Source organism: Bactrocera dorsalis, chromosome 2, assembly GCF_023373825.1.
Source record: "Bactrocera dorsalis isolate Fly_Bdor chromosome 2, ASM2337382v1, whole genome shotgun sequence".
Taxonomy (NCBI): Eukaryota; Metazoa; Arthropoda; class Insecta; order Diptera; family Tephritidae; genus Bactrocera; species Bactrocera dorsalis.
Window position 1 is genome coordinate 16,306,550 of NC_064304.1, and position 17,608 is coordinate 16,324,157.

At 34.0% G+C, this 17,608-nt stretch overlaps 4 protein-coding genes across 8 annotated transcripts in view; 2 read left to right on the top strand and 2 right to left on the bottom strand.

Moving 5' to 3' along the window:
• Positions 1 to 9,573, top strand: part of LOC105223135 (actin-binding LIM protein 2) — a 25,960-nt gene extending 16,387 nt beyond the window's left edge. Inside the window, exons 2-12 of one of the 5 annotated variants that reach the window (XM_049448514.1) lie at positions 1,355 to 1,665; positions 1,735 to 2,409; positions 2,906 to 2,962; positions 3,275 to 3,801; positions 3,863 to 4,036; positions 4,115 to 4,254; positions 4,847 to 4,935; positions 8,011 to 8,077; positions 8,155 to 8,195; positions 8,253 to 8,453; positions 8,523 to 9,573. In XM_049448514.1, coding sequence (XP_049304471.1) covers positions 1,355 to 1,665; positions 1,735 to 2,409; positions 2,906 to 2,962; positions 3,275 to 3,801; positions 3,863 to 4,036; positions 4,115 to 4,254; positions 4,847 to 4,935; positions 8,011 to 8,077; positions 8,155 to 8,195; positions 8,253 to 8,453; positions 8,523 to 8,636 — 2,396 coding nt within the window. In that variant the 3' untranslated portion in view covers positions 8,637 to 9,573. Of the gene's footprint in view, positions 1 to 1,354; positions 1,666 to 1,734; positions 2,410 to 2,905; positions 2,963 to 3,274; positions 3,802 to 3,862; positions 4,037 to 4,114; positions 4,255 to 4,846; positions 4,936 to 6,229; positions 6,346 to 8,010; positions 8,078 to 8,154; positions 8,196 to 8,252; positions 8,454 to 8,522 lie in introns of all 5 variants that reach the window. The other 4 variants (XM_049448513.1, XM_049448517.1, XM_049448516.1 and 1 more) reach the window with 4 other exon arrangements.
• On the bottom strand, positions 9,537 to 11,219 carry LOC105223134 (uncharacterized). Its single transcript, XM_011200763.4, has 5 exons — positions 10,950 to 11,219; positions 10,718 to 10,873; positions 10,518 to 10,655; positions 10,236 to 10,450; positions 9,537 to 10,163 (listed from the first exon to the last, which is right to left on the bottom strand). The coding sequence occupies exons 1-5, from the start codon at positions 11,070 to 11,072 to the stop codon at positions 10,034 to 10,036; spliced, it is 762 nt and encodes a 253-aa protein (XP_011199065.1). The 5' UTR covers positions 11,073 to 11,219; the 3' UTR covers positions 9,537 to 10,033.
• Positions 11,220 to 11,627: 408 nt separating this feature from the next.
• On the top strand, positions 11,628 to 16,659 carry LOC105223133 (protein O-GlcNAcase). Its single transcript, XM_011200762.4, has 12 exons — positions 11,628 to 12,120; positions 12,180 to 12,231; positions 12,289 to 12,398; positions 12,472 to 12,695; positions 12,752 to 13,187; positions 13,249 to 13,363; positions 13,445 to 13,530; positions 13,605 to 14,518; positions 14,596 to 14,666; positions 14,728 to 15,173; positions 15,251 to 15,336; positions 15,404 to 16,659. Exons 1-12 carry the CDS (start codon positions 11,985 to 11,987, stop codon positions 16,193 to 16,195), a joined length of 3,468 nt encoding a protein of 1,155 aa, XP_011199064.1. The 5' UTR covers positions 11,628 to 11,984; the 3' UTR covers positions 16,196 to 16,659.
• A 5-nt stretch (positions 16,660 to 16,664) lies between these two features.
• Positions 16,665 to 17,533, bottom strand: LOC105223132 (ATP synthase subunit C lysine N-methyltransferase). Its single transcript, XM_011200761.4, has 3 exons — positions 17,203 to 17,533; positions 16,921 to 17,102; positions 16,665 to 16,861 (listed from the first exon to the last, which is right to left on the bottom strand). Exons 1-3 carry the CDS (start codon positions 17,468 to 17,470, stop codon positions 16,688 to 16,690), a joined length of 624 nt encoding a protein of 207 aa, XP_011199063.1. The 5' UTR covers positions 17,471 to 17,533; the 3' UTR covers positions 16,665 to 16,687.
• Between the last annotated feature and the right edge of the window lie 75 nt (positions 17,534 to 17,608).

Genomic DNA, 17,608 nt, shown 5'->3' on the forward strand with positions numbered 1-17,608 from the left:
ATCTTGGTGTTGTTAAGTTAACTGTTACTCGTGGTAATTAAATTGACGAAATTTCCGTTAGTAATAAAAATGCAAGTTAAGTTGAACACCACATGCATAAGTATCTCTTTCATTTAGAAACTTAAAAAAAAAAATTGTTAAAGAAATATCTAAAAGCAATTATTTAAAACAAATTGCACGTGAATGTACGTTTTGCCTGTGAAATCACTTATAACTTCATATTTATGATGAAATTGCACCTTGTAATCAAATACTTGTATTCCTCATTTCATTAGTTTATTTTCATTAACTCATTAAATTATTTCTTTCTAACAATTTATGAAGCATTTCTTATCAAATAATGTAAATTGATGCTTCAAATTTATTTTTGCTTATTAAGAGTACGTGCTTATAAATATAGTTATTGACGACAAACTGTATACCTTAAATATAACAAATATAAATATATTCATATAATGGACATGAAACAATTGCAGTAATTTAGATATCAAACCGTTGTTTCTACTTTTGATTAGGGGGCTATAACCACTTGCAATTCACTTAAACGCGTTTATATAATAATTATAAAGTTGAACTTCTCTAACTCGAATCAACGTGATCCCAGATTGAGAGGCTTTGAGTTATGGAAGAAAAATTGTAAGAAATTTGATTTCTATTGTCAATTCAAGAGTTCGAGTTACGAAGAACTTTGAGTTATATATAGATTCATAATTAGAACATACAATATTATATAATAAATTTGTAAAGCTGTAATTTGCGAAACTAATCAAAAAATGCTTATCATTTAACAGTTTTTCTTTTAATTCATTAAACTACTTTGAAACTTTTTAGAAAACAACTGACACTCTTACGTTTAGAAGACAATACTTTGAGAACACGCAATATAAATGCAACATTTTTGTGAGAAAAGGAAACACTATAACTTAAAAATTCGTACAAAGTTATAAAGCAAATTTGGGTGTTATTGAGGCTGAGGTTTTGAAGAAAAATCACTTCATTGAGTGACTACCTCATTTTGGGTTGCAAAAATGTACAACAATCATTATGCGGAAACTCTCATGTTAACCCACTCATTGGATTCTAATGCCCATAATAAATTATGCTTATGGTAGTTACAAACGGAAGTTGTTCATTTAAAAACAGTCTTTTTCGAAATCGTGTGACAAAAAAAAATACACAAAAAATTAATTCACATTTTGTATACGTATGAACCAAAATTAATATAAAACAAAACCAGTTTTTATATTAATTCACATATGTACATTCATACGATTTTATTGCATTTAACTCTTCAAACGAGTTGTTTTATTATTTGTTAAATAAACTAATTTGTTATATACCTTTTTTATTTTAGGAAAGCAAAAAATTTATTGTGCAAAATGCGATAAAAAATGTTCGGGCGAGGTGCTACGTGTGGCCGATAAGCATTTTCACAAAGCTTGCTTTCAGTGTTGTCAATGCAAAAAGTCGCTCGCCACCGGCGGATTCTTTACCAAAGACGGTGCATATTATTGCATTCCCGACTATCAGCGTCTCTATGGCACGAAGTGTGCCGCTTGCCAGCAGTATGTCGAGGGCGAAGTGGTCTCGACCATGGGAAAGACGTATCACCAAAAGTGTTTCACGTGCTCCAAATGTAGCAACCCTTTCAAATCTGGAAGCAAGGTGAGCTTTTGATTTCTCAATTTTTAATTATTTTTTGATTTTGGTAATTCTCTTTGTGTGTGTTTATAGGTAACAAATACCGGTAAAGAGGTTTTATGTGAAAATTGTATTCCAGCGGCTACTTCATCACCCATACGACAACCGAATGCTGCCGATGTGTCGCGTAAAGAAGGCACGGTTTCACCAGTTCCGAAAGCTGAAAGTCCAACACGCGCCACTGCGCACCAGCAAATGACTAGTGGTGTAGTTTCTGATAAGGCACGTTTAAAGGAGGATTACGACCCAAACGATTGTGCTGGTTGTGGAGAATTGTTGAAAGAAGGTCAAGCACTAGTTGCACTAGATCGGCAATGGCATGTTTGGTGCTTCCGCTGTAAAGCGTGCAATTCCGTACTGAATGGCGAGTACATGGGCAAGGATGGTGTGCCGTATTGTGAAAAGTGCTATCAGAAGTCGTTCGGTGTGAAATGCGCTTACTGTAATCGCTTTATTAGTGGAAAAGTGTTGCAAGCCGGTGATAACCACCATTTCCATCCAACCTGTGCACGCTGCACAAAGTGTGGCGATCCATTCGGTGATGGCGAAGAGATGTACCTACAAGGCAGCGCAATTTGGCACCCGCGTTGTGGCCCCGGGCCTTCAGAGTCTGGCATTATTTTAAATGGTGGCGGGCCAGCGGTGGGTAACGGTGCCTTTACGGATACAGAATGCGATCGCATGAGCTCGAGTGCGCTCAGTGATATGGTAAGTATGAATAGTTCGGTGTTGTGTGAGAAAACTTATGTGCTGTGGGCTAACATTTTTATATTGTAAATACATGATATTACATATATAATAACGTTTGTAAGCTTTATCGGTAAATTTATAAGTTTAAAGCATGACGAGCAGCACACAAAATAATATTGCACTGTGCACTTGTACACGATTGTATATCTGCACGTTTCACCTATTATCTTCCCATCCACCCTAAAGCTAAAGAATATAGAAGGAATTAAAAAAAATCAACGATGCATTGGACGAACACATTACCACCCTTGAGTGTGTGCATGCTTATGGCTAGCATCTTTCGTTGGATACCATGTCAACAATCGACCTGTCACTCCGCCTTCAATTTTCCCAGGAAGTCCTTATCCACCTGAACATCCAATTTCGACTTTTATTTATAATTTACTCCCGTTCTTATTCTTTATTTTTTAATTTTTCACATTTTGAGCTTGCAATGGTTTTCTGTTGTTTTCAGTACACGCGCTCCAGAACGCCGAGTTTTAATGGTTCACTTTATTCTTCTAGCCGCAAGGTTTGTTTTTTCTTTAAGTTTATTTGGTTTTTATTTTGGTTTGTACATAAGTAATTTGCATAATTTTTTCTTAATTTTGTATCTCTAAGTTTGGCTTTCTCACGTTTGCGCTTTCGATAAACACATGCAAAATCACAAGAATTAAAATACGATAGCATTTATATTCACAGATCAAAAATGTTGTTTAAAGTAATAATTGCTTAAATAATTAACAAAAATTAAAAAAAATAATAATAATAATGTAGGTTTACACGTACATATATACTATTTCCTTACTCCTTTAACAACAATGTGTTTCATAACATTTTACAGCACTATCGTACAGTTAGCCCTGGTCTAATTTTACGTGAATATGGCCGACCTGGCGGTGAAGATATTTCACGTATTTACACATATAGCTACTTGACAGATGCTCCACACTACTTACGCAAGCCGATCGATCCATATGACAAGATGCCTTTGTCGCCACACTTTCATCGGCCGCCATCATATGCCACCAGCACCGGCGGTTCAATGGCTGGCAGTCGGCCACCTTCAAGACCACATTCCCGTAGTCGCAGTGCTATGAAAGTGCTTGTAGATGCCATCCGATCGGAGACACCACGCCCCAAAAGTCCTGCCATGAACAACGAAGAGCCCATAGAGCTGTCGCACTATCCAGCTGCAAAGAAACCACCACCAGGCGAGAAACCGAAAATCGAAAGAGATGATTTCCCAGCACCGCCTTATCCATACACAGACCCGGAACGTAGACGCCGTTACAGTGACACTTATAGGGGTGTAGCTACTTCCGATGATGACGATGAAGTAGACAATTTGAAAAATGGCGAAGTTGATACGTATGTAGTAACGGAAATGTGTATAAAAGCAGAGCGCTTAATTGTTTTTTCTTTCTTGTAGACGTCTACAACGTGAGGCTGAGGAGCTTGAAAAATTGAATTCAGGCATTGGTTCAGCAATTGCAAAAGATTTAAAAGAGCACGCAAAATATAAAAAATGGAAACAACAAAATTTAGACCCGAGAAATGCATCGCGTACACCCTCGGCAGCCAAAGAACCCATACTCAAGCTAAGGTTTGCCGAATTTATTGTAAAATGAAATTAATATTTTAAATACATTTGTGGTTTTCACTTTTCCACCGCTGCGAATAGATACGAGTCGCCTATTGGTGCTTCACCATCACGTAATTTAGATCATCAGAAGCCTTTCTATGAGGACGAAATGTTCGATCGATCGACTAGTTACAGGGGATCGTTAGGCAAATCGCTTGGTAATGCACCCAGCTACAACGGTAAGTAACGAAGACAAATGTTGTGCATATATAAAGATATAAGGTTAAAAAGGAAATAAAGTCCAACTTTCGGAGAAAATGCCTTGTTTTAGAAACGTCCCCTTAAATATAAAAAAAAAATTAAGCTTAGCAGATGTATTAACAACCTTAGTCATAAATCGTTGACTTTATACGAAAGTGATAAGATTTGTTGGTCCCTTGTGAAATTTATAAATTTTGTTATATGTATAAGTAATTCTTGCGAAAACTATATATTTTAAAAGTGCGCCTAAAACTATACTACACGTCACATAATTTGGTTTTACATATCTACAGTTAACCTTCATTTCATTAAGTTTTTACAAAGCGCAATAAAAAAAAAAACAATTTATTTATTTTTTCATATGAATAACATAAAATCTGTCTACTGAAGTCCGTTTCAAAAAGTCGTAATAATTTTTGAAAATTTTAATTGTTGATATATTAAAATAACAAATGTTTTTTATTATAAATTACGCTACTTATATAGTTCTTTTCTTTAACATGAAAACGGTTATTTTTGTTTTGGGTCCATTATAAATGCATAATTCTGAATTACATATTTAAAATATAGCGATACATTCCTACCGATCTGCACCAAGACCAGGATATGGATTGAAAACATCTACTTTGCCGCCATCGATTCGCAATGGCTATAGCTCCGTAAGTTTAACAAAAAAACAGTACAGTCTCATTTGGTGCAAAAGTCATGCTATATACTCGGCTCGTTCAATTTGTTGGTGATTGGTATTGCTACGTTTCATACTGGAAACAACCCATTTGTGATTAACATTTTGTATTGTTGTTATTAACGACGTCTAGCTGGACATAACCTATAAACTACAATATATATATGTATATAGCAAAAAGTACTTTTATATACACACGCGTTTACTCGCTCAAATCTATAACTGTATCGAAACAGGTACTGCACTTCCGGCGTTGTTCACTTTTTTATTTTCCTCGAGTTTTCAGTTAACCCATTTTGTATAGTGTTATATAAATTAATGTAAAAAAGTTACTTTTCTGCTTAAACTTACTTGTTAACAGGGTTATATACTTACTTACATTGTAAAAACATAGCTAAAATATACTTATACACTTCTGAGTATCTGTAATTGAACTTTCAATACTATTACTGGAAGAACATTGTTGTATATCGATTCTAATTGAAGATCACAATTGTTCAATTATATTATTCCCTTACTATACTATACACATACATATGTATGTATGTATATGTTTTAGCGCCCTCTGACCTTAAGTAAATTATTTGAATATGATATAAAGTTGCGGCATTCACTGTCAAGAACCTTATTTATAAAACATTTATAAATTTTACCCTTACTTATGGCCTATTGTTACTCACTTCCAACTCTTCCTCTGAATTGTCACTATATTTTTTCTTTCAATGCTGCTTTTGGCTTGCGTTCGTGTATATCTATTATCCGTGTGCACAAAATTCACATACGGTACCGGACAACAACTTTGCAAACATAATAATAATAATAACAAATAAACTACGTATATTGCAAATAAACAACAACATCGCCATGAAAATGTGTATTTGTATGCTGTTGACTGCTGATTACTACTAAATTATCTAATGGCACAATGATAACAACGTGCAATTCTCGTTCATCCTCATCAAATGGTAAAACTCTTCATACTCGTCGATCATTTTTGATTTTGAAATTTGTCAATATATCACCATATCATACGCTTCACCTGTAATTCATTGAATATTTGCTTGGACGCTTCATTCTAACATCAACGTCATCAAATGTCTTGTGATCAACAACATTCTCTCACGCCTGCATGACCACTTACATACATATCACATGCTACTACATACGTACACGTTTACGATTATGCACATAAACGCACACACACGCATATGTTTATGCGATATACATATATGAAATATATATGCTTACATACAACTGTTAAAAAATAGTGGTGAGCGCCTTGCGGCATGTCCCTAAACCAGGATACGGCTTGGCTCCACGCTCACATACATTCAGTGCATCCACTGCGGCTGGTGGTACTACTGCTGTGCACCCTGTTGCTACTGTAAGCGCTTTCAGTGTGTTGCTTTATTTCAATCTGCCTAATAATGCCTTTTTAATTATTTTAATTTTTTTCATAATCCAAGTAAATAGTTGTTTGTGTTTCCTATTTTATTTGTTTGTGCATTAATTTTCATTTAAGCATTTTAATTATTTTTCAGCAAACAAAATGTGAATAGCTAAATTTATTTATTTTTTTTATTTACCATATAGTGTTAAAAAGATTAGTCAAATATTCAAAATAAAAAAGGAATTTTTTATTAATAGATTTTTCAATACAAATGTTGAGTTTGTGAAGATTCATACTCTTAATAATTATCGTGTTTTAGTTTTTAAATACTACTTGACCTAAAGTTTCATATCCTGCCATTTCTTATGTAACACAAAAACAGTGATGTTCATATATGTATATTATCTTAGATATTTTCACATTTTGTTTGGAAAGCGCTACTAAATAGCTGCATATTGATTTCATTCCCGCAAACATTTCCTAAAATTGGTCTGTTCTTTCTCAAAATATACTTTTATGGATACTTCCTTTTAATATAACTGAAAAACTTCAATATTTTCAAAAATGTATCTACAGTATTTTTAGAAATGAAAAAAGTACCAGTAGGTGTAGCCGGGTTGCAAATAATGCATTCAATTATTTTTTTTGTATTTGTAATTCTAAAAATTTTAATTAAAAAAATTCAATTTAAATTTTAAATCGCAAATACCGGATTGAAACAAAAAAGTCTTCATTCCAAAACAATGCTTCCCAAATCCCAAATATTGGATAAAAAAGTTTAATTTCACTTTATAATAATATATTAAAAAAAATGTAAGAATTTAAATATTTTGGCTTTTGCGTACTTCGTGTTCTACAATTTTGATAAACTTTAGAAAAGGAAGCTTAGTAAGATATAAACATAGTTTAGCACTTTTTGTCTTATTTATGTTTAATTGTCTTTAATTATAACGTTACAGTTAGAAGTATTTAAGTTTTTTCATTTTTTGCAGTTCTTAATTTGAAAAATAAACTTTTTATTTCTTACTGGAACTTGAACTAAATATTTTCCGAAGTTTTTTATCATTATATTTAAAACTAGAATATTTAATCTTTTATTTTTAATCCCAGAATAAAAATTTTAGAATCTAATTTGAATTGAATAATTCGTAACCCTGGGTCTAGTTGTATTCACTACAGATTTTCGCAGTTTATGTTAAGATTTTATATGTTAATTTTTACCCTGGCTTATATTTCCAAAAATCTTTGTTTTATGTAAATTCATTTATTTTACGAAATACAAGACCAGCATAATAATAAGTTAATTAAAATTGATTTTAATAAAAAAAATTTTACCAGACATATTACATACATAGGTACACCCAAAACACACATTACAAATTCTTTATTTTTGTTCCTATATATTTATATTAGGGTTGGTTATTGTTTTTATCTTTATCTTTAAATCGAATTTATTTGTTAATTTACTTGGCACGGCATGAAGTTGCGTTATTTGTTTTGGTTCCTTATTTGCACCTTCTTTGTAGTCTAGTTATTTTTTTTTTTGCTTCACACAAGTTTACTAGACATCCGCACATACCAATATCGATTCACTACAAAAACCCAAATTATTGTTGTAATATTTATACATTTTGAATTCTCACTCTTGCCACTTATTAGGATTTTTCATATGGAGGTCTTGTGGATAAAACTCATAGTACAGATTTAAGTTGCGGAAAATCAGAAGGTAAACAAGCGCATATTTCAAATAATAAATATATTTTAAAACCTTTTTTTTTCTTTTTAACCCTATTTCATGACCAGCTTCGGTTGATTCCATAACTGATGGTGATAGACGGGCACTGGTGAGTATAACATTAATTCAACTGTAAGTATTCATATTAATTATTTTTATTTAACAGATGGGTGGCGAGCTTCCCGCTTCTAGCACATATTCGGGTGTATTGTCCTATCATTATCCGCAAGCTGGTTTGATTCGTCGGAGTTTACCGAACATGGCGCACTCATTGCTCGTACATGAGCCGGCAAAGATTTATCCTTATCATTTATTAGTCATCACAAACTATCGTCTACCAACAGACGTTGATCGCTGCAACTTAGAGGTAACTGCCAATTCTTCAACATTTTTAATATCCACACAAATTTAAAAAATGTCTCATTTCAATCCCTAGCGTCATTTGTCGGACGTAGAATTCGAACATGTGCTGCAATGTTCACGTTCCGAATTCTACCGACTGCCCCAATGGAGACGAAACGAGCTGAAGCGACGGGCTAAACTATTCTAAAAACAAAACAAAATTCATAGTAATAATATTGAATCAGCATTTCTTTGTCGGATAACTGGCTGGATAAATAGGACTGTCTCAACCCACACACACATGCACCTGCGATTGTTCGTAGCATAAAAAGCAATTGAAAGCAACACTCAAAACAAAAAGAGAAAAAAAATTACAAACGATAATTAAAAGTATAAAAGTTCGTCGTATACACTTGCTTTTTTCATAATAGAACAATATTTACGAGTCAATGTCAATAGCTTCGCTATTCACATCTGCTACACTCACCAGAGACAAACCTATTGAAACTAATAGCTAGCTGCAAACGAGAAGACGAGCCAGAGACCGCCTCCCCCCTAGTTACCAAATCGACTACCAACTATCTTCTTATAGTGAATAAGATTAAGTGAAATTGCCTGAATGCAAATGTTGACCGATAAAAAAACAGAATCAATCTGACAAGCTTTACAGCTTTCCATTACGAGTATACAAAAATAGTAAAACTTAAACTAAATCTGAGCTTTTTCTATATTATGTAGCATACATACATACATATATTACTTCTGTTCGCAATTATATTGTATTTATATATACATACATGTATTTTTAAATTATATTAAAAGAGAATATTGCGAGAGCTTATACTACGTATGTGTTGCATATGTACGAGACGTACTCACATACACACACATATATATTTGCATGTATGCTGATTTCTATTGATTTCTATATATATTTTCAGTTTCTTTATGCATTTGTATTTATTCGCGTATAATTAAGGCGAAATAGGTCGAAAAGCAGAAATGATGCTAAATTACTAATTTGCTTTCTAAAAACAACACAAACAAAAATATGCAATTAAGATAAAAGAACACGCTGAAAATCTGATAATTGCATAAAAAATATGTATTTACAAATATATGCTTAACATTTATTTAATGTGAAATATCCACTCTTTTGTTTGCTGACGCTTAACAAAGTAAGTACAAATATATATTTTTACAGTTTTTTTGTGAATTTATATTGCTGTCTAACAAAAATATAAAATATATGTATGTATGTAGTTAAAAATATCTAAATATTTACAAGAGAAAATATTTTTACGATACTAAATACGATACGATATTTTTAAACTTCTAAATTAATTTTTTTTTTTTTGAATTTGGGACTCACCTTGTACAGCATACATTTTTCGGTATTTATATACTAAATTTATTCGTTATTTATTGCAATCAAAAGCTTTTATTTTTGTTTTTATAAATGGAGTGCAGTTTATTTTACAAAAATACATGTAGAGTTCGTACTTGTAGTCAAAATGTGCGTTTTCGCAGTGAGTATTTGGATAAGGATTTTTACGGAAGGCTTCTGTGTTTTGTTGAGTACAATATACTTAATCGGCTTTAATACTATTTTATTGTTTCTAATTTGGAATGTTCGCTTATCTCATTCGCATGAAGATCATATGTAAGAAGAGTCTTCATAACAGTTAAACTACTTCCTATAACTTGTTTATGGTAAATTTGACGAGTAATGAATCTGAAAATGAAGCATACGAAAAGCAATTTATTGGTATCAGAAACAAATGAAATATTTGTAAAATAAAATTACCCCATATTGTCATAAAAATCGCGTTCTTCCTCTTGCCACTCGGAAATTGTACATTCCAAGGAGATACATCCATTCGCAACACATTTTTTTGACACTAAATTCAGCATTGGTTCGGCGATTCTCTGAAAGGGATAATCGGGCGCCATAGCAAAGCGATACATCCAAGCTGCATTATAAAGTGAATTGTGCTTTTTAACACTTACTGTAGCGATTATCTAAACGTCGATCAAAAAATTATGTTAATGGAAAATCAATTATTGCAGAATTATCTTGAGTACCAACCTTTTTTCTAAATTTATTTAGGTATGATTGTTCGTAAGGAGATTCATCGAGGAAGATTTGGTATGTCGCTTCTCGTGGTTTCAAGCGAAATATGAATGGTTCGTAGCATTCCGCCACGAGAGATTGTGAAGGTTTAGTCTGTGAATGAAGAAAATTTAATTCCATTTTATTTTCAAATAACATATTTTATAAAAATTTACCCTCATCAGTTCTACGGCCTTAGCGTAAAAGGAAAAGTATGTACCAGAGAATAAGAAAAAGATACACCCAGGTATGGTCATTGCACAAAACTGCAATGGCACTCCGATGAATATGAATAGTATAGCCCATGTTATTACAATGAATTGCAAAGTTATCTGTAACAATATAACTAATAATACTTAATTGTTCAAGGCTTATCCGTTCAAGGCCAAAAGTTTTCAATATATGTACCTCTCTGAAGCAAAAGCAGTAGAAGGACCTCTTAACGAAGGACATAATGTAATCACGCACCAATTCTTGGCATTTAAGCTCATCATCATCACGATAGTTGCGAATCACAATAAACGGTTGCATTTGTATGAAACTCAGGTGTGCCCACCTGACATTAATGTATTTAAAACGAATAAATTCGTGAATTTATAGTAGAACCTTAGGAAAACACTTTGCAAACAAAACAAAAGGGAATTGCGATGACAACCCCGAATGTTTTCCTATTGCCGATATGCACAGTAATCGATTGGAAAATACAAGACAATACTTTGTCTTCCCTATTATACCCAGAAGCACATACCATAGAGAGAACATTTATCATAATAAACGTACGACATTAATGGTTCTAATTGAATATGAAATCATTCTTATAGGAAGTTCTTGTACTATTGTTCATTTGCTGTAGAAAAAATATTACCGATTGTACTATATCCCATTGTTGCATTAATTGTTTAATTGAATTTAATGAACAATATAATAATATGATATTCGTTCTGTGTGTTTTTAAATTTGAGAACATTATTATTATGTGTTCTTATAAGCGTTAACGGTCTTATTGGGAAATAAATTCCTCGCCTACTGTAATGTATTTGTTGAGAATGCCGTTTTAAAATGTTACGAGCACATTCGAGCCACAGTTATTTATCGATTTCACTCGTTGTCGATTACTGTGCTCACATTTCATTGAACTAATCTCCAGCGGCTTTTATTGCAATGGTTTACATTTTTGCAATTATTTTGTAAAAATATTTGCAAATTTAATTTAAAGTGTCTAGCCGAAAGTGCGTACTTTAGAAGTGTTTAAAGTATTATAAGTTTACAAATATTCGTAGTACTGTTACTTTAAACGATTGAACGAACTTTAACTTGTTAAAAGTTGCCCACAAAAAAAAAAGTAACAAACAACTCAGAAAACTTCAAAAGTGATATAAAATATAATATTAATAACATAATAGACATTTGAGATAACTTGAGTGGACTCATCAGCCTCTTATAATGGAGGACACACTTAATTTAGAAGTTGAAGAACCAATGGTGGACGAAAAACAGGCCGGTGAAAAACCTGCGAATACCGTAAAAGAAATGCGGGACCGCAAGGAGGGTCGAAATTTCATATGTGGTGTAATTGAGGGTAATGTTAGTGTATTCTCCTTTAAATGAATTACTACAAGTTTTTATTTCTAAATGCAGGGTTCTATGGTAGACCCTGGACAACCGAGCAACGGAAGGATCTATTTACAAAGTGCGTAAAAATATATTATTTTAATGATAAATTATTTTTATAATTTAAATATATTAGGATGAAGAAATGGGGTATGGACTCATATGTGTACGCTCCAAAGGATGATTATAAACATAGAGCTTATTGGCGTGAACTATACACGGTTGAAGAAGCTGATCATCTAACAAGTATTATAATTATTAATTTAATTTCGTAGATAAGTAAGTGTTTAATGCAAAATGAATAATACAATGGTTGCAGGTTTAATAACGGCGGCTAGGGAGCACAATGTAATGTTTTACTACGCTCTCTCACCTGGCTTGGATATGTCGTACAGTAGCCCAAAAGAAATTCAAACACTAAAAAGAAAACTGGACCAGGTTTCACAATTTGGATGTGAAGCATTTGCATTACTTTTTGACGATATCGACTCGGAAATGTCCAAAGTTGATAAAGAAGCTTTTCAAACATTTGCCAATGCTCAAGTAACACAAACATTAATATTTATATTCATTATTTATAATATTTTCTTTGAAACTAGGTATCTGTTACAAACGAAATATTCACACATTTAGGCAATCCGAGATTCCTATTTTGCCCCACTCAGTATTGTAGTACACGTGCGATACCTACAGTTCACGATTCAGAATATTTAAATACGTTAGGTTCAAAACTAAATCATGATATCGATATCATGTGGACTGGAAACAAAGTAATCTCAAAAATTATTAGTCTCGAATCAATTCAGGAAATAACTGAAATATTACGTCGACCACCGGTTATTTGGGATAATTTGCATGCGAACGATTACGATCAAAAACGAGTTTTCTTAGGTCCTTATTCCGGTCGTTCACCAGAATTAATACCACATTTACGAGGAGTTATGACTAATCCAAACTGTGAGTTCCACGCGAATACCATTGCTATTCACACCTTAGCCAGCTGGTCGAAATGCAGTCTTGATTCTAAAGTAAACAGTGAGTATTGCAAGAAAAAAATGTGGATTCATATTGATATATTAATTTACTTTGAATCAAGGTTCTATTTCTGCTGACATTAAACTCGAAACCGAAAACGAGGACGGTACGAATGAGGAAGAATTGCCTGTGGATTGCTTATCGAAAAATATGTATCATCCACGCATTGCATTAAAGTAAGTTTATGGCTTATTTAGATATAAAAATAAATGGAATTCACGTATCGACAATGTGTTTTTGTATATATTTTTTTTTAGAAACGCTATTGACGAATGGTTGCCTGAGTTCTTTGTGGCAAAGGAAGCCTGGGGTCCCATTACGAAACCGCAACCACAAGTAACAAGTAAGATCTTTCACATCTCACTTATTTCAGTATTTTCAACTTATTGCCCATATATATTTGTTTTTGTTGGATAGTGGTTATGCCTATTATTCCAATTATACCGTCTATTAATACCTGTATGAGTTTGACGACAACAACAACGACATCGACTAGCACGAAAACTATAACGGTGCCTGAAGTGAACACCACACAACTCCAAGCTTTGGCTGACGTGTGCAGTACCGTTAACTCATCTGTTATTAATCCGATTGCGAATCCCGTTATGAATTCCTTGGTTTCTCCAACAAAAGTTGTAACAAATGACGACATTGTAAATCCCATACCCACATGTGTAGCGTCAAATATCGAGCTGCCCAAAAAAATTCCAATATCCATCGTAGCGGTACCAATAATGCACTCCAAAGTTGTGGAGGATATATTGCCAAGAAATTTAGACACGGAAGGCGGGATTCTGAAATCGCCAGTTTCTGGACTGGAGCTAACAACGGCAATAACAAAACCAATACCGGTAGCAATTGAGAATAGCTCAGCACTTACAAAGTCAAATTTAAATGCAAATAATGCATTGACAACACTAAATCAGGATAATGGGAATAAGGAGGAGGAAATGAGTGTGGAGAAAGCACAATCACTTACTACAGAATCGCCAATTGTGAACTTGAATCATGAAGAGAAGTTGCCGGATGCTGTAACAATTGAAAGTGTTGACACACCTGTTGAAAAGGCGCCAGAATTATCAATAGACACCAGCGGTACGCCGAGAGAAATTGTAAATAATACAGGTGCGCTACCTATGGTAGATGAGCATACTTTGAGTCCGCTCAGTGCAATCAGCGCAGGTGGCAATGAACCGATGGAATGCAGCAGCAGTCTAGCTTCGCAGGCTTCCGGCAAGGAAGATCGCAAAATGATTTCTGAGGATGTTGTAATGGCTGAAGGTGTGGACGATGATGATGATATTTGCAATGGCTCGCTGAACGAACTGAATGTAAAGAATTGCAAATTTAAAATTTCGTGAGTGCAAATATTAACAATTTTACTTTTCTAACTCTGCTTCTTATACAGAATAGCATGCAGGTGGAAAGCTCTGAAGGTTCGCCTCTCTCAAATGCCGATATGAAAGACTGCGATGACAAGTAATTACTTTTTTTGTTTCTTTACGCTATATGAAATATTTATAATATTTTCCCTTGACAGAAATCCCCCGGAGGCCGGTAGTAGTAGTAGCATTACTGTGGAGGATCTTTACTTACTATGTGATCTTTTTTATCTGCCATTTGAACATGGAAATCGTGGTTTTAAGCTATTAAATGAATTCAACTGGTTAAAATCAAATGCTAGTGTGTTGCTAGGTAACGACAAAGCTGTCAGAAAATGTTCTAATGCGGATGGCGCAGTATCGCCCAAACCAGAGGTAGCCGAGTGGATGCAGCGAGCGGAATCATTCTCCAAGCATTGTAATTCTGTACACGAATTGCTACGTAAAATCGCGAATTGTGCTAACAAGGAGATATGTCATGATTTGTTTTCTTACGTGTGGGACATTGCTGGTACTTTGACACTACTAAATGCCTTCGTGAAATGGCTGAGTCTTGGCCATTTCCCGCCTAATGTTCAAACCTACACGCAGGGTACATACACATGTAAGCATATACATATATGGAAGGAAAGGGACGTGAATTTATTTGCATGTGGTGTACTTTACATTAACTACTTACAGGGTTTAGTAAGGGCTGGAAGGAGGCTTTCATGTCGGGCGAACAAGAACCTTGGGTATTTCGTGGCGGTCTTATCGCTGATTTGCAAGTGAGCCTCTCAAAAATTTTGATTTCATTAACTGTCTTTTATAACAAATTATTGTTCTTTTTCGAAGCGTCTGATGCCTGTCGATTCCGGAAATGACTTGTTTCTATATAAACTACCTGAACTGCCAACAAGCGACTATCATTTAATACGCCCCTATACACCAATTGACGAAGTTGAGCTAGGACAAGTTTGTACACAGGCGTTTTTGCAGTTAAGCGTAAATGGTGCGGACGATAGACCGGTCGAAAGTGACATGGGTTTTCAATCTCTGTTTCCCAGTCATTTGAGTGAACTTATTGCGGATAATATTGTTGGACATTTTGTCACGTTATATCCTCAGTTGTGTATTGTTGCACATGATGCTTCTAATGCCATTGTTGGTTATGCAGCTGCTGCCTTAAACATTCACACATTCATGCGAAATGTGGAAGTATGTTGGATACCATCGATGAGAGAAAAGTACTCCGAATCTCTTCTGGAAAAAGACAACTTCATTGATGTGGCAAATGGCTCAGAAACTGCACAGAGACATTCATCTAAGCTTAATGCGCTTATTGCTGAAATGATACGCGATTTTCATAATTATGAATATCAATGTCCAGTTGAAGTAAGTAACGCATATCCGGCTTTAATAACAGCTACCGCCTTAAAGGATGCATTATTACGGGATTATGGAATTTTGAAGCGTTTAATAACTGTAACTTTGGCCACATTACGTTCGAATGGATGTTTTGGTGTTCATGTCCGTTTGTCTTTTAAGGATTCTGAAATCTTTCAACAACATTATGCAAAAATAGGATTTACAGAAGTGTATCGTGACCCTGAAAATAAATTTATATATCTTGGGCGACGTTTTTAGCAACTGCCAGCTCAGTCACAGCCAAATTTTTTGCTAAAATTGCGTCGAAGATTGCGAAACGTGCAACGGGTTGGAAAAAATATCAAAAAAGTATGATAAAAAACAGAAAATTGTGAACTCTTATTTATGTATGTAATTACGTATCATTTTACGAAGAAAACGGCACATTGTAAGCACTAAAATTTTGATTAAAAACAGCTAACAAGCCAGCGTCCTTAAAATTCGTTTTCCGCGAAATTCATACTCATCTCACGGTAAATAAGCATCGGTATTGCTCTCTGACTGATATATCAATCCATTTTAATCTTAAAATATGTATAGTAAATGTGTCTGCACTTTTTATGTATGTATGTATGTAAGTACTTTGAACTATTTGCTATGTCCAGTTCATTTTGCGATTTTAAAGCTTGATTGAAAACCAGCGCAACACCTTATACAGCAAATAAAAATTTCAGAAAAACGAATCGTATTTTTAATGTTAATTATGACATATTATGTATTTCTTTCGGCAATTGACTCAGCTTTGTTCAAGTCATAAAACCAGACAGTGTTAACGCCTTCTTCTATAATACGTTGTGGTTGCAAATTGGGCAGTGGAAACCTGCATGCGATAATTTTGGCATTTCTGGGTGACTCGGCAATTAGCTTCTTTTCCAAATCTTTCATCTTTAGGAAAATAATTAAAATCACATCAAATGAAATTAATTCAAATGTATTATATTTACCATCTGTTCCACACCGAATATAACCACATATTCATACGGCGCTACGTTATATTTCCACAAATCACGTCTATAGAAGTGTGTTTTACCATAGACACCTTGTCGTAGAGCTGATAATCGTGAGTACCATACCAACCATGGATTGAGTTCAACACCATCTGCGTTTAGTCCGTTTTTAGCCGCCGCTAATCATACAATACGATTTTTTTTAATTTTTTAAATCAAAAAATTAGTATATACATATGTATAAAGCCGATTGGCGTATGGTTTATTAAATAAATATACCTACTACAATTCGCCCATCACCAGATCCTATGTCCAATAATTTATTTGGTGAGTTCTTAGGTAAGAAGCTGAGCACATTTCTAACCTGCTCAGTGGTGGCGGGAACATATGGAAGACATATTCGTCGAAAAGCAGGCGCTACAAAAGACGCACATATGACACTTAACCCAATGCCCACACCACCAGTTGCAGCTATTAGAATTTTTGCCGAATTGGATATACTTTTCCTTTTCGCAGTGACAGTACTGTCGTCATCCAAGTAATCCATGGCATTTATGTGTTATGTGTTTAATCTTTCTAATTCCATGATTTCTTCACATCTATTTACGAATGGAAATGGAGGAAAGTGGATGATAACTGGCATACGATGAAAGTGAAAAGCATAAAGTGACGTGGATAGAAGAAA